The sequence below is a fragment of the Hyla sarda genome, chromosome 6, assembly GCF_029499605.1.
Source record: "Hyla sarda isolate aHylSar1 chromosome 6, aHylSar1.hap1, whole genome shotgun sequence".
In the NCBI taxonomy this organism is placed as follows: Eukaryota; Metazoa; Chordata; class Amphibia; order Anura; family Hylidae; genus Hyla; species Hyla sarda.
In genome coordinates, this window is record NC_079194.1 from 65,040,110 (window position 1) to 65,067,839 (window position 27,730).

General features: G+C 46.1%; 1 protein-coding gene across 5 annotated transcripts in view; it reads right to left on the minus strand.

The window, feature by feature from the left end:
* Positions 1-27,730, minus strand: part of ZC3H7B (zinc finger CCCH-type containing 7B) — a 97,279-nt gene that overhangs the window by 18,539 nt on the left and 51,010 nt on the right. For all 5 annotated transcript variants that reach the window (XM_056523998.1, XM_056523996.1, XM_056523995.1 and 2 more), the window contains exons 16-17: positions 13,732-13,913; positions 7,584-7,651 (exon numbers count right to left, since the gene is read on the minus strand). In XM_056523998.1, coding sequence (XP_056379973.1) covers positions 7,584-7,651; positions 13,732-13,913 — 250 coding nt within the window. The remainder of the gene's footprint in view (positions 1-7,583; positions 7,652-13,731; positions 13,914-27,730) is intronic.

Consider the following 27,730-nt stretch of genomic DNA (forward strand, 5'->3'; position numbering starts at 1 on the left):
GTGAGCGGAAACAAAAGAAACAGAAGCAGCACAGAAAGAGGAAAAAATGGGAAGCTGCCCTGAGCCATATCGGTGGTGAGAGGAGAAGAAATCCTTGATTTATCTTTCAGGAACACTGTGGATCATCTTCATGTCTATGGGAGAGTTAAAGGGGTATTCCAGGAAAAAATGTTTTATACATCAACTGGCTCCAGAAAGTTAACCAGATTTGTAAATTACTTCTATTAAAAAAATCTTAATCCTTTCAATAATTATCAGCTGCTGAAGCTGAGTTGATGTTTTCTGTCTGACAACAGTGCTCTCTGCTGACATCTCTGCTTGTCTCGGGAACTGCACAGAGTAGAAGAGGTTTGCTATGGGGATTTGCCTCTAAACTGGGCGGTTCCTGAGACACGTGTCATCAGTAGAGATGAGCGAACTTACAGTAAATTCGATTCGTCACAAACTTCTCGGCTCGGCAGTTGATGGCTTATCCTGTGTAAATTAGTTCAGCCTTCAGGTGCTCTGGTGGGCTGGAAAAGGTGGATACAGTCCTAGGAAAGAGTCTCCTAGGACTGTATCCACCTTTTCCAGCCGACGGGAGCACCGGAAAGCTGAACTAATTTATGCAGGAAAGTCATCAACTGCCGAGCAGAGAAGTTCGTGACGAATCGAATTTACTGTAAGTTCGCTCATCTCTAGTCATCAGAGAGCACAAACAGAAAAGAACAACCTCAACTTCACCAGCTCAGAAGTACTGAAAAGATTAAGATTTTTTAATAGAAGTAATTTACAAATCTGTTTAACTTTCTGGAGCCAGTTGATATATAAAAAAAAAAAGGTTTTTTCCTGGATAACCCCTTTAACATCTACATCAGTGGTCTTCAATCTGCGGACCTCCAGATGTTGCAAAACTACAATTCCCAGCATGCCCGGACAGCCAACGGCTGTCCGGGCATGCTGGGAGTTGTAGTCTTGCAACATCTGGAGGTCCACAGGTTGAAGACCACTGATCTATATCATGGACATGTCTGATCACATCTGTAATATTTATTAAAATGGACTCTGAAGAGTTTGTGCTCTTTGTTCTGAGAGCTGCTTGTTCAGCCATGCCAGGTGAGCCAATATGGGTGTGAAGGAAATGCCATCACAGCCCGGAGGGCAGAAATCTGAGCGTGTAACTTCACACCTCACATGTTGTAATAAGCATCTTTCCTAATAACTTTAACACTTAGAAGCTGAGTGATCTATAAGGCGGGGTGTTCATGCCCTATAGGACTACAATACCGTATATACTCGAGTATAAGCCGAAGGCCGCAGTGGTCTTCAACCTGCGGACCTCCAGAGGTTTCAAAACTACAATTCCCAGCAAGCCCGGACAGCCGATGGCTGCCCGGGCTTGCTGGGAGTTGTAGTTTTGAAACCTCTGGAGGTCCGCAGGTTGAAGACCACTGAGGGTGGAGAGTTCACTCGAGTATAAGCCGAGGGGGGTGTTTTCAGCACGAAAAATCGTGCTGAAAAACTCGGCTTATAGTCGAGTATATACGGTAAATGAAGGGTGATGCTTCAAAAATCCGGGCAGAAAACTTATGTGACAGAAAACAGAATTTGCACCAAGTCCTTGTGACTGTCATTCTAGGTCCTATTTACGTTCTTTCAGCGAAGTTACACAGGAAAAAAGGGAAAAACAGTACACACAAGCCTACAATAGGTGGAATTGCACTCACTAGAGATGAGCGAACTTACAGTAAATTCAATTCGTCACGAACTTCTCAGCTCAGCAGTTGATGACTTAACCTGCATAAATTAGTTCAGCTTTCCAGTGCTCCCGTGGGCTGGAAAAGGTGGATACCAGTCCTAGGAGACTCTTTCCTAGGAATGTATGCACCTTTTCCAGCCCACCAGAGCACCGGAAAGCTGAACTAATTTATGCAAGATAAGTCATCAACTGCCGAGCCGAGAAGTTTGTGACGAATCGAATTTACTGTAAGTTCGCTCATCTCTAGCACTCACCCTATGGGGTTGCGCTAAGAGCGCAATACCTCAATAGACGTCTGGTATTGATAGTGCTGGTTGTGGATCCGCAGCCGTAGCTCAGCCGGACTTGAGAAATGCAGGTTTGGAAAACAATACAGGCAGGCAAAACAAAAGTTGATAGGCGCTGTTCCAAAGTGGTTCATAAATTGAGGGGACACATGTCAAATGTCCTAAAATCTAATTTATTGGCAATACAGCAACGAGTTTCTGGTCCGGACCGGACCCATCGTCAGGCTAGATGCATCAAGCCTGACGAAGGGTCCGGTCTGGACCAGAAACGCGTTGCTGTATTGCCAATAAATTTGATTTTAGGACATTTGACATGTGTCCTCTCAATTTATGAACCCCTTTGGAACAGCGCCTATCAACTTTTGTTTTGCCTGCCTGTGTTTCAGCTAAGTTAGTCATCTGTATGTTTTATAGCATTGGCTAGATGTTGGGGCAATAATGATACAGAGCCAGCATGGATCCTTATTGCAGAAGCTTAGAGTAGCTTCCCATTTCATATACAGGGAAACTTATTCTAAAGACCACCTCTTTGAGAAGACCACCCCAATATCCAGATCAGGTTTAGGGTGGGTTCACACCACGATTTTCTATACAGTTTTTGGATACAGTTTAAAAAAAAAAAAAAAAAAACGTATGCAACTGTACAAAAAAACGTGCCCATAGACTTTTCATTCAAAACCGTATGCACCATATTGTATACGGTTGTCTCCGTTTTTCACACCACACGATTTTTTACTTTTTTTTTCTGGACAGAAAACTGTGGCCTACCACGGTTTTTGGTCCAGGTGAAAAACCGTATAGACCCGTATACGTTTTTTTTTTTTTTTTTTACATGGGAGTCAATGGGAACCGTACAGAACTGTATGTGCGTACGGTTCCATCCGGTTTTCACCATACGGTTTTTGACTTTGCACAGTTTTTTTTCTTGGAATTTCAATCAAACAAGTGAAACTTTATTCATAATGGCAGGCAATGGAGTGAAAAGTTCAAAACGTATGCAGCTTTTTTCTTAAAAAACGGATGCAACCGGACATCATTTTTCAAACTATATACGGTTTTCAACCGTATACAGATAAAACTTTGTACACACGTTTTGATACAGTTTAGTCAGGTTTTGAGGAATCCGTTTTTTTATCAAAAACCTCAAAAAAAAAACTGTATTGCAAAAACGTGGTGTGAACCCAGCCTTAGTGTGATAGATTTTAAGTCCGGCATACATTATACCTTTTTTGAGAAAACAACCCCTTAAAGATCACTTTTCAATGCAATTTTGGGTGGTATCATATATAAAGGGGAGTGTTCCAGCATAAAAAATAAAATCTTATATTGCTGGAACCTCATAAAAAATACCTACTTCAGGTCCCTTGCAGCTCCTCTTTGTCTCCTTCCAGTCCCCTAATCTCCTGTCTTCCTGCTTCTGAGACAAGTGTTCGGTGCAGGACCTGCCTGCTCAGCCAATTACCGGCCAGGACAGGACACCACTGTGACCAGTGATTAGTTGAGCGGACAGGTCCTGCATCGAGCTCTTGTCTCAGAAGCAGAAAGAAAACTGGAGGTCAGGGGACCAAAAGGAGACATTTTTACATAGCCCAAGCAAAATACATATTTTTTTTAAAGGGTAGCTCCCACCATAATTAAATTTTTTTCTATCCCTGCCTATTACCTATCTATCCCTAACCCCCTCCCTGCTTTTAATTTAGTTTTTTACTATGTTAAAAATTACTTTTTGTCTGCCTGGTAGTGTGCTCACTACCAGGCAGACTTCAACAGATAATAAAACTACAATTGCGGGAGAACGACGGCACAGATCCGGACAAGGTAGGGCTCATTTTAATCAGCGTCTCCTGCACTATCCACCAGTACCTGTGGATAGTGCGGGAGAAAACAAGCGACAGTTTTCCTTTAAATCACCTATCCTATGTTTGTTGCTGACATATAAGTAACATGTGTGCCAAGTTTCATGTTAATATCTTTAGCCATTTGGACGTGATGCTGGAACACACACACACATTGAGTTTTATATATATATATACTAGCTGAGTACCCGGTGTTTCCCGGTTTTTCCTTCCTAATCCTTGTTGGGGAGGAATATAAACAGAAGAGGAAGCTTTTGACTTCATATCCCATCCCCATATATTGTTGTCATATCCCGTCCTCCTATCCCGACCTGTAATATGTGTACCAAGTAGTGAAATATCTCCAGCCGTACAGAAGTTATGTGGGAACATACATTTCCCATTGATTTGCATGGGACTTTAAACAAAAACCACAACCCTCACAAATGGGGGTAGTTAAGGGTTAAATTAACTATCCTATATTTTAAGAGGACATATGTAACATGTGACCAAGTATTATCAAAATATCTCCAGCCGTTTGGAAGTTATGCGGTAACATATTTCCCAAAGACTTTTATGGGACTTTAAACAAAAACCCCGACCCTGGCAAATGGGGGTGAGTAAGGGTTAAATCACAGATCCTATGTTTGTTGTTGACATATACCGTATATACTCGAGTATAAGCCGAGTTTTTCAGCACGATTTTTCGTGCTGAAAACACCCCCCTCGGCTTATACTCGAGTGAACTCCCCCACCCGCAGTGGTCTTCAACCTGCGGACCTCCAGAGGTTTCAAAACTACAACTCCCAGCAAGCCCGGGCAGCCATCGGCTGTCCGGGCTTGCTGGGAGTTGTAGTTTTGAAACCTCCGGAGGTCCGCAGGTTGAAGACCACTGCGGCCTTCAACATCATCCAGCCCCCTCTCACCCCCTTTAGTTCTGTACAGTACTCACCTCCGCTCGGCGCTGGTCCGGTCCTGCAGGACTGTCCGGTGAGGAGGTGGTCCGGTGGGATAGTGGTTCCGGGCTGCTATCTTCACCGGGGAGGCCTCTTCTAAGCGCTTCGGGCCCGGCCTCAGAATAGTCACGTTGCCGTGACAACGACGCAGAGGTGCGTTCATTGCCAACGTACTTCTGCGTCATTGTCAAGGCAACGCCTCTATTCCGGGCCGGAAGCGCGGAGAAGAGGCGCCCCCGGTGAAGATAGCAGCCCGGACCACCTCCTCACCGGACCACCTCCTCTCCGGACAGCCCTGCAGGACCGGACCAGCGCCGAGCGGAGGTGAGTACTCAGAACTAAAGGGGGTGAGAGGGGGGCTGGATGATGTTGAAGGCCACAGTGGTCTTCAACCTGCGGACCTCCGGAGGTTTCAAGACTACAACTCCCAGCAAGCCCGGACAGCCGATGGCTGCCCGGGCTTGCTGGGAGTTGTAGTTTTGAAACCTCTGGAGGTCCGCAGGTTGAAGACCACTGAGGGCGAATGATGAGAAGAGGATGATGAAGGGGGGGTGTGGGGATGATGAAGGGGTGTGGGGATGATGAAGGGGGGGGGGTGTGGGATGATTACAAGGGGATGATGAAGGGGGGATGTGTGGGATGATAAGGGGATGATGAAGGGGGGATGTGTGGGATGATAAGGGGATGATGAAGGGGGGATGTGTGGGATGATAAGGGGATGATGAAGGGGGGATGTGCGGGATGATAAGGGGATGATGAAGGGGGGATGTGCGGGATGATAAGGGGATGATGAAGGGGGGATGTGTGGGATGATGACAAGGGGATGATGAAGGGGGGATGTGTGGGATGATAAGGGGATGATGAAGGGGGGATGTGTGGGATGATGACAAGGGGATGATGATGAGGATGTTAATGACGGGTCTGGATGATGACAGGGGGGGATGAGGTATTTCCCACCCTAGGCTTATACTCGAGTCAATAACTTTTCCTGGGATTTTGGGTTGAAATTAGGGGTCTCGGCTTATACTCGGGTCGGCTTATACTCGAGTATATACGGTAAGTAACATGTGGCCAAGTTTCATGTTAATATCTTTAGCTGTTTGGAAGTTTTTGTTGAACATACATACATACATACGTTGGAGATAAATATATATACTAGCTGAGTACCCGGCGTTGCCCGGTTTTTCCTTCCTAATCCTTTTTGGGGAGGAAAATAAACAAAGGAGGAAGCTTTTGACTTTATATCCAGTCCTCATATATTGTTGTCATATCCCAACCTCCCGTCCCGACCTGTAATATGTGCACCAGGTATTGAAATATCTCCAGCCATATGGAAGTTATGTGGGAAAATACATTTCCCATTGATTTGCATGGGACTTTAAACAAAAACCTCGACCCTCACAAATGGGGGTAGTTAAGGGTTAAATGAACTATCCTATATTTTAAGTGGACATATAAGTAACATGTGACCAAGTATTATCTAAATATCTCCAGCCGTTTGGAAGTTATGCAGTAACATATATTTCCCATTGACTTGCATGGGACTTTAAACATAAGCCCGGCCCCTGGCAAATGGGGGTGAGTAAGGGTTAAACCACCCTTCCTATGTTTGTTGTTGACATATAAGTAACATGTGACCAAGTTTCATGTTAATATCTTTAGCCGTTTGAAAGTTTTTGTGGAACATACATACATACATATATACATACACACACACGTTGAGTTTTATATATATATATATATATAGATAGATTACTAGCTGAGTACCCGGCGTTGCCCGGTTTTTCCTTCCTAATCCTTGTTGGGGAGGAAAATAAACAGAGGAGGAAGCTTTTGACTTCATATCTCATCCCCATATCCCCGACCTTCTATCCCAACCTGTAATATGTGTACCAGGTATTGGAATATCTCCAGCCGTACAGAAGTTATGTGGGAACATACATTTCCTATTGATTTTCACGGGACTTTAAACAAAAACCCCGACCCTCACAAATGGGGGTGGTTAAAGGTTAAATTAACTATCCTATATTTTAAGTGGACATATAAGTAACATGTGACCAAGTATTATCGAAATATCTCCAGCAGTTTGGAAGTTATGCAGTAACATATATTTCCCATTGACTTGTATGGGACTTTAAACAAAAATCCTGACCCTGGCAAATGGGGGTGAGTAATGGTTAAATCACCTATCCTATGTTTGTTGGTGACATGTAAGTAACATGTGGCCGAGTTTCATGTTAATATTTTTAGCCGTTTGGACGTGATGCTGGAACATACACACATACACACGTTGAGTTTTATATATATATATATATATAGATTATTGATTTGATTGTTTGTGAACCCACAGGAACAATATAATTATCTATTATTTGGTCTTCTTTTAATTTGTAATGATTGGATTTTATATTTTATCACTGTTACAATTAAAGGTTAAGTTTTAACTAGTGCTACAGTGAAACCCTCCTTCCTGCACGGTTCTTGAGATATATCGGTCATAGTTTAGGTCTGTGAATTACATGTTTAATCCTGGAGTGCTGCTGCTTCTTCTAAGGATTGTACACAGGAGAAGCGGATGGTTCGGCCTTCAGAAGCTTTGCACCCAAATTAATTTGTGGACTGTGACATTGCTCCTGTCAACTACACAATTGGTTATTATACAGATGATTTCCAGCCTAAACTTTTTCAATGATCCCTTTAATAAATCAAAACAATGGAACCGTATGAGACACCATTTTGATTTCAGTTCTTTAAAAAAAAAACCTACCTTGGATTTTGGTTCAGCTACTTTCCACATGCGCTCCGATTCAAGAACAATTTCTTCTTGGGTAACACCTGAAGGCAAAAAAAAAGGATTTAGTAAAGATACTACAAAAAAAAAAAAATTTTTAAAAAAAACCTTCATGTAGACTTTACATTATGACAATGTTCCCGGGCATGCTGGGAGTTGTAGTTTTGCAACAGCTGTAGGCAGCCTGGTTGGAAAGCACTGCATTAACCCCTTCCCGACCTATGACATACCTGTACGTCATGGGTGGCAAGGTGTTCCCGACCCATGACATACAGGTACGTCATGGACATTACTGCCGCTACTCGCGGCATCCCGCAGCGCCCGGAAAGATGGTGGCTATCACTGATAGCCAGCCATCTTACCGTGCGACCACGGGGGGTTTCATCCCCCACCCCCCCCAGCGATCGCTGCTATCAGCTGGTCAAATCTGACTAGCTGATAGCAGCGTTTCGCTATGAAAATACTTAGCAGCGCGGTGTGTGAGTCCCGATCACGGGGATCGGGACACACACCGCTCTGCTAAGTGTCCCTGTCCCGTCCCCCGGCGTCACTTACCCGTCGGAGCGGTGTCCCGAGCGGTCCCGGCGTCCTCCATGCGGTCCCGGCGTCCTCCATGCGGTCCTGGCTGCGCTGCGTCCCGGAGGTGAGTTTCCGGCAGCAGTGCAGCATCTTCATTGGCAGCAGTGAGATCGCCGTAAAGCGATCTCACTGCTGCCTCTGAGAGTTTCAAAACTGCAACTCCCAGCATGCCCAGACAGCCTTTGACTTTCTGGGCATGCTGGGAGTTGTAGTTTTGCAACATCTGGAGGTCCACAGTTTGGAGACCACTGTATAATGGTCTCCAATCTGTGCTCTTCCAGATGTTGCAAAACTACAAATCTCAGTATGCTCAGTCTGTCCAGGCATGCTGGGAGTTGTAGTTCTCTAACATCTGGAAGAGCACAGATTGGAGACCATTATACAGTGGTCTCCAAACTGTGGACCTCCAGATGTTGCAAAACTACAACTCCCAGCATGCCCAGACTGCCCAGGCATGCTGGAAGTTGTAGTTCAGCAACATCTGATCCTTCAGATATTGCCGAACTACAACTTCCAGCATGCCTTGGCAGTCTGGGCATGCTGGGAGTTGTAGTTTTGCAACATCTGGAGGCACACTAGTTGGGAAACATTGTCCGTTTCCTACCTCAGTGCCTCCAGCTGTTGCAATTGTTGCAAATCTATAACTCCCAGCATGCACTGACAGACCATGCATGCTGGGAGTTGTAGTTTTGCAACAGCTGGAGGCACACTGGTTTGGAAACACTAAGTTTGGTTGCAAAACACTTGAAAGTTTATTACTTAACTTAGTGTTTCCAAACCAGTGTTCCTCCAGCTGTTGCAAAACTACAACTCCCAGCATGCACGGACAGCCAAAGGGCATGCTCGGAGTTTGCAACAGCTGGATGTTTGCCCCCTCCCCCCAATGTGAATGTACAGGGTACACTCACATGGGCGGAGGTTTACAGTGAGTGCTGCAAGTTTGAGATGGCGCAAATTTTGCGCTGCAGCTCAAACTTCCAGCGGCAAACTTGCTGTGAACCTCTGCCCATGTGACTGTACCCTAAAAACACTACTCTACACTAACACTAACCTAAAATAAAAAGTAAAAAACACTACATATACACATACCCCTACACAGCCCCCCTCCCCCCAAAAAATGAAAAACGTCTGGTACGCTACTGTTTCCAAAACGGAGCCTCCAGCTGTTGCAAAATAATAACTCCCAGTATTGCCGGACAGCCATTGACTGTCCAGGCATGCTGGGAGTTTTGCAACAGCTGGAGGCACCCTGTTTGGGAATCACTGGCGTAGAATACCCCTATGTCCACCCCTATGCAAATCCCTAATTCAGGCCTCAAATGCGCATGGCGCTCTCTCACTTTGGAGCCCTGTCGTATTTCAGGGCAACAGTTTTGGGACACATATGGGGTATCGCCGTACTCGGGAGAAATTGCCTTACAAATTTTGGGGGGCTTTTTCTTCTTTAACCCCTTATGAAAAGGTGAAGTTGGGGTCTACACCAGCATGTTAGTGTAAAAAAATTATTTTTTTACACTGACATGCTGGTGTTGCCCTATACTTTTCATTTTCACAAGAGGTAAAAGGGAAAAAAGACCCTCTAAATTTGTAACGCAATTTCTCCCGACTACGGAGATACCCCATATGTGGGCGCAAAGTGCTCTGGGGGCGCACAACAAGGCCCAGAAGGGAGAGTGCACCATGTACATTTGAGGCGATTTGCACAGGGGTGGCTGATTGTTACAGCAGTTCTGACAAACGCAAAACAATAAATATCCATATGTGACCCCATTTTGGAAACTACACCCCTCACGGAATGTAATAAGGGGTGCAGTGAGCATTTACACCCCACTGGTGTATGACAGATTTTTGGAACAGTGGTCTGTGAAAATGAAAAATAAAATTTTTGATTTGCACAGTCCACCGTTTCAAATATCTGTCAAACGCCAGTGGGGTGTAAATGCTCACTGCACCCCTTATTACATTCCATGAGGGGTATAGTTTCCAAAATGGGGTCACATGTGGGGGGGTCCACTGTTCTGGCACCATAGGGGCTTCCTAAATGGGACATGCCCCCCAAAAACCCTTTCAGAAAAACTCACTCTCCAAAATCCCATTGTCGCTCCTTCCCTTCTGAGCCCTCTACTGCGCCCACCGAACATTTTACATACGCATATGAGGTATTTCCTTACTCGAGAGAAATTGGGTTACAAATTTTAGGGTGATTTCTCTCCTTTTACCCCTTGTAAAAATTTAAAAATTGGGTCTACAAGAAAATGCGAGTGTAAAAAATGAAGATTTAGAATTTTCTCCTTCACTTTGCTGCTATTCCTGTGAAACACCTAAAGGGTTAAAACACTTACTGAATGTCATTTTGAATACTTTGGGGGGTGCAGTTTTTATAATGGGGTCATTTATGGGGTATTTCTAATATGAAGATCCTTAAAATCCACTTCCAACCTGAACTGGGCCCTGAAAAATTAAGATTTTGAAAATCTTGAGAAAAATTGGAAAATTGCTGCGGAACTTTGAAGCCCTCTGGTGTCTTCCAAAAGTAAAAACTTGTCAATTTTTTAATGCAAACACAAAGTAGACATATTGTATATGTGAATCAATATGTAATTTATTTGGAATATCCATTTTCCTTTCAAGCAGAGACTTTCAAAGTTAGAAAAATGCTAAATTTTCTAAATTTTCATTAAATTTTTAGATTTTTTACCAAGAAAGGATACAAATATCAGTGAAATTTTACCGATAAAATAAAGTAGAATATGTCACGAAAAAACAATCTCGGAATCAGAATGATAAGTAAAAGCATTCCAGAGTTATTAATGTTTAAAGTGACAGTGGTCAGATTTTCAAAAAATGCCCAGGTCATGAAGGTGAAAATGGGCTGGGTCATGAAGGGGTTAAAGGGGTACTCCCGTGGAAAACTTTTTTTTTTTTTTTTTTTTTAAATCAACTGGTGCCAGAAAGTTAAACAGATTTGTAAATTACTTCTATTAAAAAATCTTAATCCTTTCAGTACTTATGAGCTGCTGAAGTTGAGCTGTTTTTTTCTGTCTAAGTGCTCTCTGATGACACGTGTCTCGGGAACCGCCCAGTTTAGAAGCAAATCCCCATAGCAAACCTCTTCTACTCTGCTCTCTGCTGACATCTCTGCTTGTCTCGGGAACTGCACACTGTTGCCAGACAGAAAACAATAAATCAACTTCAGCAGTTAATAATTATTGAAAGGATTAAGATTTTTTTAATGGAAGTAATTTACAAATCTGTTTAACTTTCTGGAGCCAGTTGATATATATAAAAAAGTTTTTTCATGGAATACCCCTTTAAACAGATTTGTAAATTACTTCTATAAAAAAAAAAAAAAAATCTTAATCCTTCCAGTACTTTTTAGGGGCTGTATACTACAGAGGAAATGCTTTACTTTTTAGATTTCTCTGATGTCATGACCACAGTGCTCTCTGCTGACCTCTGCTGTCCATTTTAGGAACTGTCCAGAGCAGGAGAAAATCCCCATAGCAAACATATGCTGCTCTGGACAGTTCCTTAAATGGACAGCAGAGGTCAGCAGAGAGCACTGTGGTCGAGACAGAAGAGAAATCTAAAAAGTAAAGCATTTCCTCTATAGTATACAGCCCCTAAAAAATACTGGAAGGATTAAGATTTTTTAATAGAAGTAATTTACAAATCTGTTTAACTTTCTGGGATCAGTTGATTTAAAAAAAAATATATAAAAGTTTTCCACGGGAGTACCCCTTTAAGACAATAATCTGTTTCACTATCAAAAGCTTCTCCATGAAGTTATACTTCTAAGAGTAATATTATGTTTATAAAAATTATTATTATTATTTTTTTAATTAATGTTTGTTGCTAAATGTTGAATTGAAGCAGAACCCTGCAAGGACACCTGCTCAAAATAAAAGTTCATACGAACTTACATCTCTGCAAAATAACCCAAAACTTTTAATCATTTTGCATAATCCATATGCCTAGAAACATTTGAGAAACAATAGCAATGTGTGTGTTTTTTTTTTTAAATTAAAAATCGTGCTCTGAGGGGGCGCTCTGCCCGATCCTTGCAAATCTTGTATGCAGGTCATGAAAGAGGTCATGAATAAAATAGACAAAATAACTGAACATAACGGATGCTAACGGGTGACCAATGTCCGTTATTTTAACGGGCATTCTGTCAAAATAACGGACATATTCATCCGTTATCACCTGTTATCTCAGCCGTCATGCACCGTTACGGTCCGTTATTTTATGTCCGTTTTAACCCCTTCTGGTTGTGACGCTGCACTGAGCATGCTCAGTAGCAATAAAGGATCATAACGGAAGGTGAAAATAACGGGCGCTAACGGATGTTCTTTGTGAAAATCCGTCAGCCATAGACTTCAATGTTAAAATTTTAACGTCAGTTATTCCACCGTTGTTTTTGAGGGGACAAAGATTAGTGCATGCACCGTCAAAAACTTTCTGGCACCAGTTGATTTAAAAAAAAAAAAATTCCACGGGAGTACCCCTTTAACCACAACGCCATTCGAACTGGGGACAAAGGACCCTTGTTATGGGTGCCACCCCATGTAAGCACTCATTTGGAGCTTACAAACAAGGGACTCCTCTCTAATACAGAATGCCATAAAATGTAATAATGGGTTTATTATTCCTTTGGAAGTATTTACTATGTCATGATAAAATGATTGCCCACAACTAAATAATAAGGATTGCTTTAAAAAAAAAAAAAAAAAAGTTTTCCTGAATCTTTCAAAGATATCAAAAGCTTTGGGTAAAGTAAGATGCAGCAGTCACTTTAAAGCATAACTTCCATTTTTTTGCTGTTTTTTATTTTATTTATGTAATTTATTTATTACAATTGTGCAGCCCATAGCACGATAGCAACGTATGTCTGTGTGCTTTAAAAAAAACAAAAACAGTTTGTTACTCCTGTTGTACCTTAGCTGCAATAAAGTTTTCTACGGGAGTACCCCTTTAAGGGGGTACTCGGGTGGGAAAAAAAAATGACACCTCTGTCCATGTCAGGAACTGTCCAGAGCAGGAGAGGTTTGCACTCAGGATTTGCTCCTACTCTGGACAGTTCCTGACATGGACAGAGGTGTCAGCAGAGAGCACTGTGGTCAGACTGGAAAGAACTACACAACTTCCTCTGGAGCACACAGCAGCTGATAAGTACTATAAGCCTGAAGAGTTTTAAATAGAAGTAATTTACAAATCTGTTTAACTTTCAGGCACCAGTTGATTTAAAATGTAGAGTACCCCTTTAAGCATGTGCAATGCTGCTCTCTTCAATCTCTATGGGACTGAAGAAAACAATGTTGCAATCTGCTGTCTATGTAACATCCAAAGATATTAAATGGAGACAAATATCACCCTTTAGATAAATGATAAATTTCTATCTTGGAATAACCCTTTTCATTTTCCACGTGGTAAAGTTAAAGGGGAACTGGTTACAAGTAAAGTGTCTGCCAATTTCTTCCAAGAAGAACATCTGGGATCTGCTTATGTGAAAAAAAGAGAAAACTACCAGACTACTACTAAGTACCTGATTGTCTTTGTAGCATCCAAACACACAGCTCAACGTGGCTGTGCGCAAAATTACAAGCATCTTCCTGATGACAACCATAACGGACCTCATGGCGGCATACATCCATCTGGAAGCGAGAATGATTTGGCCGAATTTTGCAATATCTGACTGTGCTGGAGTTTAACACATGGACAAGACACCTGTAAAGTAGAAAAGATGAAAGTGTTATCACTGAATAAAATTTTAATGCACGTAAGAATAAGCTAAGGTTTTGTTAAAGGGGTATTCGGGGGGGGGGGGGAAATATATATATATATATATATATATATATAACTGGTGCCAGAAAGCTAATCAGATCTTCACTCTTCCAGTACTTATCAGCTGTATACTACACAGGAAGCTCTGCTGCCACCTCTGCCCGTATCAGGAACTATCTGGAGCAGAAGAAGTTTATTATGGGCATTTGCTCCTGCTATGGACAATTCCTGATGCGCACAGAGGTGGTAGCAGAGAGCACTGTGATTGGAAAGAACTATACAACTTCTAAAAAAAAAAGTCTCAGTCTGAACTTAACCCCTTAACGACGCATGACGTAAATGTACGTCCTGGTGTGGTGGTACTTAACGCACCAGGACGTACATTTACATCCTGTACATGACCGCGAACATCGGACCTGCTCGGGTCATGCGTGGCAGGTTCCGGCTGCTATCAGCAGCCAGGGACCCGGTGGTAACGGCACACATCGGCATCTGCGGCAGTGTGGTCACTAAAATGGATGATCGGATCACCCGCAGCGCTTCAGCGGGGATCCCATCATCCAGCATGGCGGCCGGAGGTCCCCTCACCTGCTTTCGGCCCCGTCTCCAGGGGTCTTCTGCTTTGGTCTCGTCAGACGAAAGCAGAAGATGACCGATAACACTGGTCAGTGATATGCCCTATGCATAGCACTGAACAGTATTAGCAATCAAGTGATTCCAATAAGTAGTCCCCTATGGGGGCTATTAAAAGTGTAAAAATAAAAGTAAAAAAAGTAAAAAAAACTAAATTGAAAAATCCCCACCCCAATAAAAATGTAAATTGTCCCTTTTTCCCATTTTACCCCCAAAAAGTGTAAAAAAAATATATATATATATATATATATATATATATATATATATATATATATATATATTGTAAATATCCAAACTATTAAAATATAATGTTAATAACCCTGTATGGTGAACAGTGTGGACTTAAAATAAAAAAAATAAAAAGTCCAAAATTGCTGCTTTTTTTGTAACATTTTATTAAAAAAAAAAAATTGATAAATGTATTCAAAAAATGTTATATAAGCAAATGTGGTATCAATAAAAAGTACAGATCACAGCGCAAATGATAAGCCCTCATACCGCCGCTTATACGGAAAAATAAGGTGATTTTAAACATACTAATTTGGTTAAAAAGTTTCAGATTTTTTTAAAGCGGTCCAATAATAGAAAAGTATATAATCACGAGTATCATTTTATTTACTCATCTGTGGATGAAAATATAAGAGGCATGATTTTCAGAAGGCGAGGAGGGGAAAACAAACGTAAAAATAAAAATTTGCTGAGTCCTTAAGGCCAAAATGGGCTGAGTCCTTAAGGGGTTAAAGGGGTACTCCACTGCTAGACATGTTTTCCCCTATGCAGAGGATAGGGGATAAGATGTGTGACTGCGTGAGTCCCGCTTCTGGGGTTCCCTGCAATCTTCTCCCGGCCTTATAAACAAATGCCAGGTTCCTGCAGCAGTGGTCGTGATGTCACAACCACACCCCTCATGACATCACGCCATTCATGTCTATGGGAGGGGGCATGGTCGTAACATCACGATCACGGCCTCCGGCTGAGCGTTTTGAATAAAATGTTCAGAACGTTGGAGCACTGGTGTACCCCTTTAACCTTAGTCTATTATGAGGCTTAAAAAAATCTACAATCTATGTTCTGTGTAGATTAAAATGTAATTTTAATCTATGTATATATTACATAAAAATGTAAGTAAAAAAAATAAATAAAAAATAAATAATTTTCTTACAACACATTCCCTTTTAAGGAAAAGCCTCCCAGTTCTGCAGACCTACTGGTAAAGTATATGGCAAAAAGATGCCACTGCATGCTAATAAACTGGTATATATCAGAGCTTTCCATCAAATGTATACATCAAGAAAATCTAACAGAGCTATAGCATGCTTTTACATGTGTAAAAACACAATTTATCCTTGTTAATCCTGCAATGTCCCCAATACATAACTTTAATTCTCATACATACAGGATACAAATTTAGCCACCTCTCAACTGAGAATGTGACCAGAGCTACTCATACAAACTAGTGAAATGTTGGCCAAACCTGCTGATATCAGAAGGGCTGGTTGACCATCTGTATGTGTTTGTTCGGGTCTTAAAGGAGATGTCCGGCACGCACTTTTCTTATTTTATCCGTTCCGGGCTGAAAAATAAAAGAAAAAACATTTTCTCTTACCTGCCTAGGCTCCCCCGGTGCTTCGTACAGGTGTTCGGTCCCCGGGCTGTATTCTTCTTACTTCCTTTTAGCCCGACACGTCACACGGAGCTTCAACCTATCACCGGCCGCAGCGATGTCCCGCCTCAGCCAGTGATAGGCTGAAGCTCCGTGTGACGTGCCGGGCTAACAGGAAGTAAGAATAATACAGCCCGGGGACCGAACGCCTGTACCGGAGCACCGTGGGAGCCTAGGCAGGTAAGAGAAAGCTTATTTTCTTTTTTTTTGCAGCCCGGAACAGATACAATAAGAAAAGTGAGCACCGGACATGTCCTTTAAGGGCAGTAATGAGGAAGATTAGAATCAACATATTTGTTCTTGGGAAGATAAACCCACCAGAGGGTGCCCTCAGCAGCTTACTCCTCTCTCCCCATTGAGAACATGACAGCTCAGATTAAATGCATGGGTGTAAGGGGAGGATATGGGAAAGAGCTGTTAGGATAAAAAACACATTAACTAGAATGTTCCCCTATTGATGTAAATGTAATTGTTATTATACTGTAGAATGACAGTAAAGAGAGACCTAGAAAATAAGGAATGAGTGAAAAAGTAGATTTTTTTTATATGCTTACCGGAAAAACTCTCTCGGAGGATCCAGTGGGGGACACAGAGACCGTGGGTATATTTTGCTGCCACTAGGCATACAAAAAGAAAGTCGACCCCTCCTGGCAGGATATTCCCCACCTATTGACTCTGAGCTAATCAGTTTAGTCCCAAAGCAGTAGGAGAGGACTGACAGTGAAAGAAACCAGCAGGTGTCTGAGGAAACCGGACAAAAAGAACCAAAAACAACCCCTCGGACAGAAAACCGAACCATAGCAACAAACACAATGGGTGGGTGCTGTGTCCCCCAATGGATCCTCAGAGAAAGAGATTTTAATGTAAGCATAAAAAAAGATTTTTGTGTACTCACCGTAAAATCTCTTTCTGGTTGTCTTCATTGGGGGACAACTTATTGATGGGTATATGCTCTTGCCACAAGGAGGCGCTGACACTAGGAAAAAAAAGTTGACTCCTCCCTGGCAGGATATACCCGCCCACCCGCAGTGAGGTTATCAGTTTTGTCCCAAAGCAGTAGGAGAAGCTAACAAGGAAATACGTCCGAAGGACCCTAGAAAGGAATCCCGGATAACAACCCAAGAACTGGGAAAAAAAATAGTCCGGAAAAAAGATGAAGAAATGGGTGGGATCGGTCGTTCTTCATTGGGGGACACCTTACTGATGGGACGTACCAAAGCAGTTCCCTAGGGTGGGAAAAAACAACCACCAGAGAAAAGGAATCAGTCCAGAGACTGAACTCACGTGTCCACAAGGCCTGGGAACGAGCCCCCCAGGCTGGAGACACACTATGCCCAGAAATTGGATTCCTGGAAGAACACCCGTCCAAGGACATGGACTAAGACGCCAAAGGAAAAAGCCATCCCTGTAGAGACCCAGGACATCTGGGTCACATAGAGAGACAAGAAAGCACAGGAAAAAAAGAAAGATGGAAACCTGCTCTGGAGAGGTCTGGTGCCTGAGAACAAAGACCTGGACAGCTGCAGACCCAAAAACCCCGGGGGCCCGCCACAAGCACCCAGAAGGCGAAACTAGCCGTACCAGTGTAAAAGCGGAGAACCTGAACTGCCACAGTAGCGTACACCCATGTATTGTGTTAGGTGCTAGCTACATTTTTGTCTTTTTTCGGTTTTGCTGTGCAATTTGGGGGGGGGGGGGGGGGGGGGGAGTGGCTCCCTCTGTAGCCGTGCATCTCCTCCCCTATTTCACAGGAGGTGGTTTTGGGTTGTTAGTGGATCCAGCATGTCACCCAGTCTGAGGTGAGTGAATGTTTAGGGTCCCATCCTATATGAAGCCACCTCCGCGTGGTGGATGGGGGGGACACGTTTTGATCAAAAAGTGCGCCAAGAGCCTCCATTTTGTTGACCAAGTGTGCTGCTGTCATTTTCTTTTTTTACATGTTTTGAACTTGCCACAGCAGCGTGCACCCGTGTATTGGGTTAGGTGCTGGCTACATTTTTGTCTTTTTTTTTGTTTTGCTGGAGAACCTGAACGCCCTCCAACTCGGGCGGACCTGGGACCCCGAAGGAAGAAGGAGCAGCAAACACCCTGAAAAAGGGGGGCTTCTCAGATACCGGAGAGACAGACAACTAAACCGGAGACGTAGAGTCACCTGGAAGACGAACCCCTGAATAGTAAGGAAAACAGATGTGCGGCACACCCCACCGAACAAAAGGAAGGTGGGCTCCACACCTACAGGGCGGTCCTAGCATATGCAGGCACACAGACATGGGTACCCTACAATAGCAGTGGGGTACTAAGTCTGCGGACACAAAAGAAACCACAGACCTCCAAGAGACCAGCAGGAAGGGAGGTATGCCTCTAGCAGACCAATAGTGCAACCAAAGAAAGGAGAATAGAGTGATGCTGCTGTTGCTGTAGAAAGTCCCTGGGACCTGCAGAAAATAATGAAAGTGGAGCAGGAAAAAGTGCAGACACAACAGGTAGAAAGGGTCCCAAGAACCCACCGGTACAAACTCTGCGGAACAAAACCTGGAAGAGAGACTTCGGACTGCAGCCGCGGCATCGGCAGAAACTGGGGAGGGGACCAGGTGGATTAGAACACCATGCAGACAAAGTCTGGCTATGTGGAAAAGGGACCGTGACCATGTCGCGTCCCGCATATGAAAACATACAGTGAAGTGAGATACCAGCCTGTAGAGGGAGTAGCAGGCAGCAGAGAGGGACTTGACCAAGTAGGTAACCTCGTAAACCAGTATGTGGTGCCTTGTATAAGGCCCAAGGGGCAGCCAGGGGAGACTCACTCGAAACTACACCATGGTAGTGGGTAACCTGAACTACTGTCCATGGTGTGAAAGTGTATTATAGTTGACCCGACATCGTAAGCCATGCGGAAACCCGTCTGGTCGGCAGGAATGGGATTCCTGAGCACCCATGGTCACTCCAATCCACCTCCCTAGAAAACGGGGTACTGGAGTGCGGCCTAACTAACAGGCGACCCGGTGGTGTAGAACCCAACTGATGAAGGAATTGACCGACAGATTGACCGACTGGAAACAACCCTGAATACTTGTAGGGACCCTACTACAGATCCCGCACCCAGCAGTGAGTTAAGGCAAAGCTGGCTATGTCCGCGGCAGCCCAGAGGTCAGAGACCGATGGTGGCGGAAACAGTGTAGACAAAAGTCTGACTGAACAAGAACACCCCCAGATGTCCGGCGAAAAGGGAACAAGTAGACAGGCGATAATTGTGCCCCTTTGTCATAGGTGGGAGGGCGGGGAGGCTGAGAAACCCTGCCCCCTGGGAAATAGAGGGAGGCAGGGGAGTCATTCCATCGGGCACCTCGCACAGTAGTGAGGTACCGGAAGACCAGTCACCGATACACCATCCGTGTGATGTGTGACAGATGGAGTGGGAAACCTGCAGACCACTGTCTGGCTTAGTGGTATGGGTCGGTAGAAAACGAGTCATTTCATCGGCACCTTGCATGGCAGTAAGGTACCCGAACTCCAATCGCAGAGACACCAGCCATTTGACGTATGACAGGCGGCGTAGGCAACCATGCAGACCACTGTCTGACTTACTGGTACGGGTCCATTGTAGAAAACGGGACACTCTGTAGGACACCTCACAAGTATTGAGATACCGGGACTCCAGACGCAGATACATCAGCCGTTTGATGTAGAACAGACTATGTAGGCCACCCAGCAGACCACTGTCTGGCTTACTGGTATGGGTCCATAGCAGACAATGAGTCCTCTCCCGTCGGCACCTCTCACAGCAGTGAGGTACCGAAACTCCAGTCGCAGATCCATAGCAGTTTTATTTAGGACAGGCGATGTAGGCAACCATGCAGACCACTGTTTGGCTTACTGGTATGGGTCCAAAGTAGACAACGATTCATCCCGTCGGCACCGCACACAGTAGTGAGGTACCGGAACTCCAGCCGCGGATACATCAACCGTTTGATGTAGGACAGGCGGTGTAGGAAAACCATGCAGGCTACTGTCTGGCTTACTGGTATGGGTCCATAGTAGACAATGGGACACCCCGTTGGAAACCTCCTACAGTAGTGAGGTACCGGGACACCAGACGCAGATGCATCAGCCGTTTCAGGTATGACAGGCGGTGTAGGCAACCATGTAAACCACTGTCTGGCTTACTGGTATGGGTCCCTAGTAGACAACGGGACACTCCATCGTGTACCCCATCAGTGGTAGAAGGGAAGACAATGCTGGAATATGAACCCACGACTCCAAGGGTACTAGAGTCCCTGGTAACAACCCGCCATGGCGGATATCAAGTGCTCCATGAAGTGAGCAACCCTTAAAAACAAACTATAATACAAGTATTGGCCACAAGAGGGTGCCAAACATCAACAAATGATCTGAGTGACCAAGAAATATGTAAACTTACATTTTTTAAATTTAATTTTTATATACAAAGAAAACAACGTTAAAATATGGACTCCAGCCACCCATAACCATGTGAAGGGGTACATTGGGAGCAGGGCACCCTAAAGTGCTGCCCATAAGCGGCAGCAGACAGTCCTTGAGGAGCGACGACTCATAGCAGTGCTACAAGTGTCTGCTAAGCCGCAACTCCGGGATGGGACTACAGCGGGCCGGATCGCGAGCAGTCGGCAGCTGCTGTGGGAGCAGAATTTTTTGCCCACACTGTACCCGGCAACGGGGAAGGAGGGTGGGCCAAGAACCTCCATTTGCAGCATGCAAACCAGAGAGGAGGAGCTCTGATCTCTCGGCTTGCACGCTAAATCGGGGAGGGAAGAAGAAGGGCGGAGCTATACCGCCGTAGTGAGAGGGAAAGAAGAGAGACGGCCATGCGCCACCAGGACCCTGAACTCCCGAGGGCAGAGTTTTACATATGCCGCCGCACAGTGTGGTCGCAGAGAGAAACGCCCGGGGAGGAGGGACAGCGAGGCTGTTCCAAGGTGAGCCGGCAAAAGCTCCTGTGGAGGGAGCCGCTGCAAATGCCCCAGTAAAGGACCCAGTATGCATAAGACACAAACCCCCCAGGGAACCTAAGGGAGCCCCAATATGAATCCCCAATAAAGGACAGAGTCCCTATGAACTCCCAATAAAGGACAGAGTCCCACAGGGACTGAAAAAAAAAACAAAAGGGAATAAAAAATCTAACTAAACAGCCCTTACTAGAAAATAATAAAAAAAAGACCAGGTTTGGGGAGCTCCCAGACCAATGTCCTGCCCCCTAGTCTGACACTAGCTAAAACTGATTACTTCACTGCAGGTGGGTGGGAATATCCTGCCAGGAAGGAGACAACTTTTTTTCCTAGTGTCAGCCCCTCCTAGAGGCAAGAGCATATACCCATCAGTAAGGTGTCCCCCATTGAAGAACTCCATTGGCTCCATTGAGGGACACAATGACTGTGGGACGTACGAAAGCAGTCCCCCGGGTGAGAAGAATACCCAATCAGAATCAGGCAGAAGACTGAGCCACCACCACCTGCAAACACTTTGGCCAACATTTATCATTGACAGATTGTTGTGTCTAGAAAAGGTGTAAAAAAAGGTGCACGCAGGTCTTATTTGCGCCTTTTGGATTACACATTTCTGCTGATTTTGAGTTGCAATCCACTGATTTTGGCAATACACATGATATGGAAGTGTTTTATGAACTGCACTTTTTTGTGAAAATCACAAAAAAAGGCGCAAAGCCACTGAAAAGTCTATAAAACTACACCAGCCCAGACTTAGCTTAGCTTTTTGGTGTATGTGGAGAGAAATTTTAGAAAATTTGACCTGCACAAAATTTATCAAATGCTCCTACACATTACCAGCACACAACAAAAAGGAGTAGAAAAATGCTTCACTTACACCTACAATTATAAATGCCTGCCTTTGCTCAGTTACCCGAAAAGGTGGGACCTTCCCTTTAAGACTATTCCGATACTATTCCGAGATGGCAGAACGGATCCACCGCGAGATGGTCGCCTTGGAAGCCCCTTGCGATGATCCTCCGGAATCACAAAGAAGGAGTCACCCTGCCGGAAGAAGGAGGAGACGGAAAGATAGATCCGAACAGCTTGAACAATGTCCAGACAATGAAGGCTCCTTAGAGTTGGATGGAGCCAGACAAAATGAAGGAAGAACTATCTCCTCATTCACGTGAAAGGAGGAAACTACCTTGGGCAAGAAGGAGTGAGGCGGCCGAAAAACCACCTTGCCCTGATGAAGGACCAAGAAGGGAGAGCAACAAAAAAGAGCCGCCAGCTTGGAGACCCAATGAGGAAAGCGACCTTACACGAAAGGATGCGAAGAGAAGCATCCCGGAGAGGTTCGAACGGAGCCTCCCTCAAGGCGCTAAGCACCAGGTTGAGATCCCAAGGAGGGGTGGGAGACCTGTACTTCTGCGTACCACGCTCGTCTGGGCAAGTCTGGAGCCACCAGAATGGCTGGGACGCCCTCCACCTTGAGTTTTCTCAGAACCCTGGGCGGGAGAGGGAGGGGAGGAAAGAGGTAAGGAAGACTGAAGGACGACCACAGGATTACGAGCGCATCCGCTGCCAGAGCCAGAGGGTCACAGGACTTCGCGACAAAGCAAGGAACCTGTCTGTTGTGGCACGACGCAAAGAGATCCACGTCCGGGCTTCCCCAAGGATCGCAGATCTGCGCAAAGACCTCCGGATGAAGAGACCACTCCCTTGGATCTGCAGAGGAGCAGCTGAGAAAGTCCGATTCCCACTCCCGGAATGTGGATCACAGAGATGGAGGGAACTCGAGTCTCGGCCCAGAGAAAAAAACCTGGAGTCCTCCACCATCGCTGAGCGACACTGCATGCCGCCCTGGCGATTGATATACGCCATCACCGTGGCGTTGTCCGACTGGACTCGAACGAGACAACCCTGGAGAAGCCTCTCCCAATGGAGGAGGCAATGAAAAATGGCACAGAGCTCTAGAAGATTGAAGGGGAGGCAAGCCTCCAGAAAGGACCAGCGACCCTGGTCCCAAAAAACACTTCTCCCCAACCCAGAAGACTCGCATCGGTCGTGACGACCTGCCAGTGGAGGGGGAGAAATGACCGCCCATGGAGAAGGAGGGAGAGTGGAGCCACCACAGAAGAGACCAACAAACGGAGGGGGGCAGAAGAATATGGCAGTCCAGAGTGGACAGAGACTTGTCACACCAGGCAAGGATGGCCAGCTGGAGAGGGAGACACCGGAACTGGGTGAAAGGAACTGTCTCCATGGCAGCCACCATCCAGCCCAACAACTCCATACTGAAGCGAATTGGAACAGAAGAGGGACGCCGCTTCTCCAACAGAAGACGAACTCTGGCAGCCACTGTGTCGAAACAGAGACCCAGGAAGACAAGGGACTGAGTGGGAGAAAGGTTGGACTTCTCCCTGTTGATCACCCAGCCAAAGGAGGACAGAGTCTGCACCGTGAGATGAAGGCTCTTCAAGTTTTGGGACAGGGAAGGAGCTTTGATCAAAAGCTAGTCCAGGAAAGGAAGAACCGAGATTCTCCCCCCCCCGAGCCCGAAGGATGGCAATCACCCTGGGAGCTGTGGTTAGGCCAAAAGGAAGAGCCACGAACTGGAAAGGAACCGCAGGGACAGCAAATGGGGATGTGCAGATAAGCATCCTGGATATCCACTGAGGAAAGAAACTCCCCCTGATCCATGGACACGAACACCGAGCGGAGGGACTCCATGCGGAAATGGCGCAGGAGCAGGTGGCGGTTGAGCAGTTTGAGGTCCAGAATGGGGCGGGCAGAGCCCCCTTTCCTAGGGACAAGAAAAAGATTGGAGTAGAACTCCGAAATATGCTCCACTGGAGGAACTAGGACAATCACTACCTGAGCAAGGAGGGTACCTAAAGCGACCTGAAAGGCTGCCGCAAAAGAAGGGGAACGAGGAGGCGTGATCGGAAGAAACGATCCTGGGGAAAAGAAGCGAACTCTATCCGGTAACCATTGGATACGACATCCCGGACCCAGGAGTCCTGAACCTGCGCAAGCCAAACGTCCCGGAAAAGAGACAGGCACCCTCCCACCAGAGAAGAGGACAAGGGTGCGTACCCGGGGGCGTACCTTCAGGAGGAGGGAGGTATACGGTTACCGGACTTAGCCGTGAAACCGCCAGAACGGTTGTCTGACTTCCAGGAAGGACATGCTTTGAAGGAGGGAGCTTTGTGTGATTTGGAGGGCGCCTGCTTGGGAGGACGACCCGAGGCAAAGGCCCGAAAGGAAGTAGTCCTCCGACGGGGATTGGTGTTGCGAGGTTTGTTCTGCGGCAGCAGAGAGCTTTTACCTCCAGTAGCTTCTTATGATCTCGTCCAGGTGCTTCCCATAGAGCCAAGTACCAGAGAAGGGCAACTCAGTGAGGGATTTCTTCAAAGCAGCATCTGCATTCCACGCTTTCAGCTACATGGAGCGACGAATCGCAACCAAGTTACCTGAGGCAAAGGCCGTACATCGGGTGGACTAAAGAGCTGCCGAACAAAGGAAGTCCCCGGCATGAGACAGTTGTGTTAACGAGCGAGGTCCGCTAAGTCCTCCCGAGGGGTGCCTGACAGGATGCCTTGGTGAAGCTGAGAAGCCCAAACCGAAACAGCCCTGCACACCCAATCAGAAGCAAAGGTAGAGAGCAAAGATAAACCTGCCGCTTCAAAGGCAAACTTTGCCAAGTACTCAATCTGCTTGTCCGCCGGATCCTTAAAAGGACACTGCTAGAGGCAGAGTAGTAGATTTGGACAGACGAGAAACAGCAGGATCTACTGCAGGTGGCGTTGTCCACTCGGAAACCAGATCCTGAGAGAAGAGAATCTTCTTGGTCCCCTGAAATAGTTTGTCCAGATGCTTCCAAGCCACGTCCAGCAAGGCATCAAATTCAGCATGAGAACTGAAAACCTAGGGGGAATGCCGAGAGCGACGAAAATAAACTTCTGGATCAGGATCCGAAGGACTTGGGTCCTCCAGATGAAAAGTGTTCCTGATGGCTGACACCAAGCTGTCCACCATATCACGGCAGATTGGTCCTTCTGATCAGAGGTGGATTCCGACCCATCTTCCGCTACTTCCGCCGGAGAGTGGGAGCGTGTGGAGGTAGCCTTAGACAGAGGCGTATTAGACCTGGAATGAGGAGTCAGAGACCTGGGATGGTCACCAGGGGAGCGGCCCCTGGAGGCTGGGCTGGGGGTGCTGCCGTCAAGCTGGGGAAGAGAAGCTTGATCTACGGGAAGAACGTCTATACCAATTACGCGACTCTGGAGAAGAGCCTGACGAAGGCACTTTAAGGCGCTTGTGAGAGCGCTGGAAGTGGGGGTCAGGAGAGACTGAGCGGGACTCCCTGGGGGTTGTGTGCAGGGAAGACTGCTCCAAGGCCGAAGAAACTGAACTGGAGACCCTAGCCAGGTCAGAGACTGACTGGAAAAGGGAAGAAACCCACTCTGGGGGAGGGGCAGACATTACTCGTTCCAGGGGGGCATCCTGAGAAGCAGGCACAGGAGGGATGGTGCGCATGGTGGAGCAGTGGAACCACCGGGCATTTTGGTCTTGCAGCCCTCGCAAGAGTAGTAGGTGAAGGCTGCGGCCGCCTGTCTGGGGGTTCGGGTCTGGGGTCGGACATAGGTGCTAGTAAGGAAGTAGTCTGCAAATAAAATGGAGCAATCTCACCCAGGCCCTGTGTCCCGCAGCTGGAGATGAGAAGCAGGCTGTAGCTGTCCTGTGACCAGAGATGAAGAGGCAAGCAGCAGCTGAAGCGATATGGCCACGCAGAGCAGGAAGGAGAGAAACAGGCTGCACTGACTAGAGGGAGTGGCCTCCGCACCGGGATGGACCCCATTGGAGAAGGAGAGGGAGGTGTACAGAAGATGACCCCCAAAGCGTGCGAACCAAGCTGATAGGATAATCAGTAGGGATGTAAGAAAAAAATCGATTCCCGCGATTATCGCGATTTTTCACTTGCCGATAATGAATCGATTCAAAATATTTTTGAATCGATTCTTTTAGTGATGTGGAATTTGTATCTCCTGATGCACAGAAAGCATGTCCCGGGCATCAGGAGATACAAGTTCCACATTTTGTCAGCCGGATCTGACACGGCGGCGGCGCTCTGGATGTATGGAGCGGGCTACGACTCGTGCCCGCTCCATACTCTGCAGCCCCCGGCTGATTTCAGTATCCGGGGGCCGCTGATGCTTCACCACCGCTAGTATCCAGCATACGGTGCTCTGCAGTGTGTATGGAGCGGGCTCCGGACTCTTGCCCGCTCCATACTCTGCAGCCCCCGGCTGTTCTCAGTAGCCGGGGGCCGCCGCTAATAGCCAGCATGCGGCGATCGCCGCGGCTGGCTATTAACCCTTTAGATCGCCGCTGTCAAAGCTGACAGCGGCGTCTAAAGGGAGATGTGTATGCTCTCCGTGGCTCTGTCATTGATAGATCCTGGCTGGACCAGGCTCTATCAATGGATCGCAGATAAATGGAGTTCAATAGAACTCTATTCATCTGTCTGAGGAATCTAATGATTCCTAAAAGACTAATAAAGTGTACAAAAAAAAATAAAATAAAAATAAAGTTTTAAAAAAAGTGTAAAAGACAGTTTTTTAGACAGAATCGGGATATATCGCGATGTATCGTCACCTAGACGGTATCGCGATATATCGGGATATATCGAATCGCCACACTGGTATCGCGATTCGAATCGAATCGCCAAATTCTTGGTGATTCACACCCCTAATAATCAGTGACCCCTGCGCGCTCAGAGAAACTATTGCCTGGCAACAGAAGGAGGAAGGGAGCCCCGCCAGCGGACCCGAATACGGGGAGTGGGCGGAGCTAAGTTCTGGACCAGGCTGCAGCCGCGGCCTCAATTTCCTGCCTGCCGCACGAACTGCCCAAGAAGCAGGTGAAAGTGAAAGGTAAGGGGAGAGCCGTCGGCACGACTGCAGCCCAGCTGACAGGCGCTGCGGTTGGCGCATCGGAGACCTGACCGGCTGTGGCCAGGAGAAGTAAGCAGTGTGAGCAAGTACTCACCTAAGATGTCTTCAGCCAGCGATGGTCACCAGCGTCATGTCAGGCTGAGACAGCGGGACAAGCAGGGAAGATCGGGGGAACCGGACCCAAGGTGTAAACCAAGGCGCTGGCCATTTGCGGGAAGGGGTTAACGGAGCATACTCTATGCCCCGTGCCCCTTAGCAGCATATGGGGGAACAGGAAGCGCCATGCTCCTGAACCCCCACCTAAAAAACAGAAAATCTCATTTTGGTGATGATGATATGAAAATAAAAATGAGAAAGACCCTAAAATACAGGCCTTAGCTAGAAAATAAAAAAAGAAGACCAGGTCTGGAGAACTCCAGACCTGTGTCTGCCTTTGACACTAAGCTAAAACTGATTAGCTAAGGGTCAGTAGGCGGGGTATATCCTGCCAGGAGGGGCCGACTTTCTTTTTGTATGCCTAGTGGCAGCAAGATATACCCACGG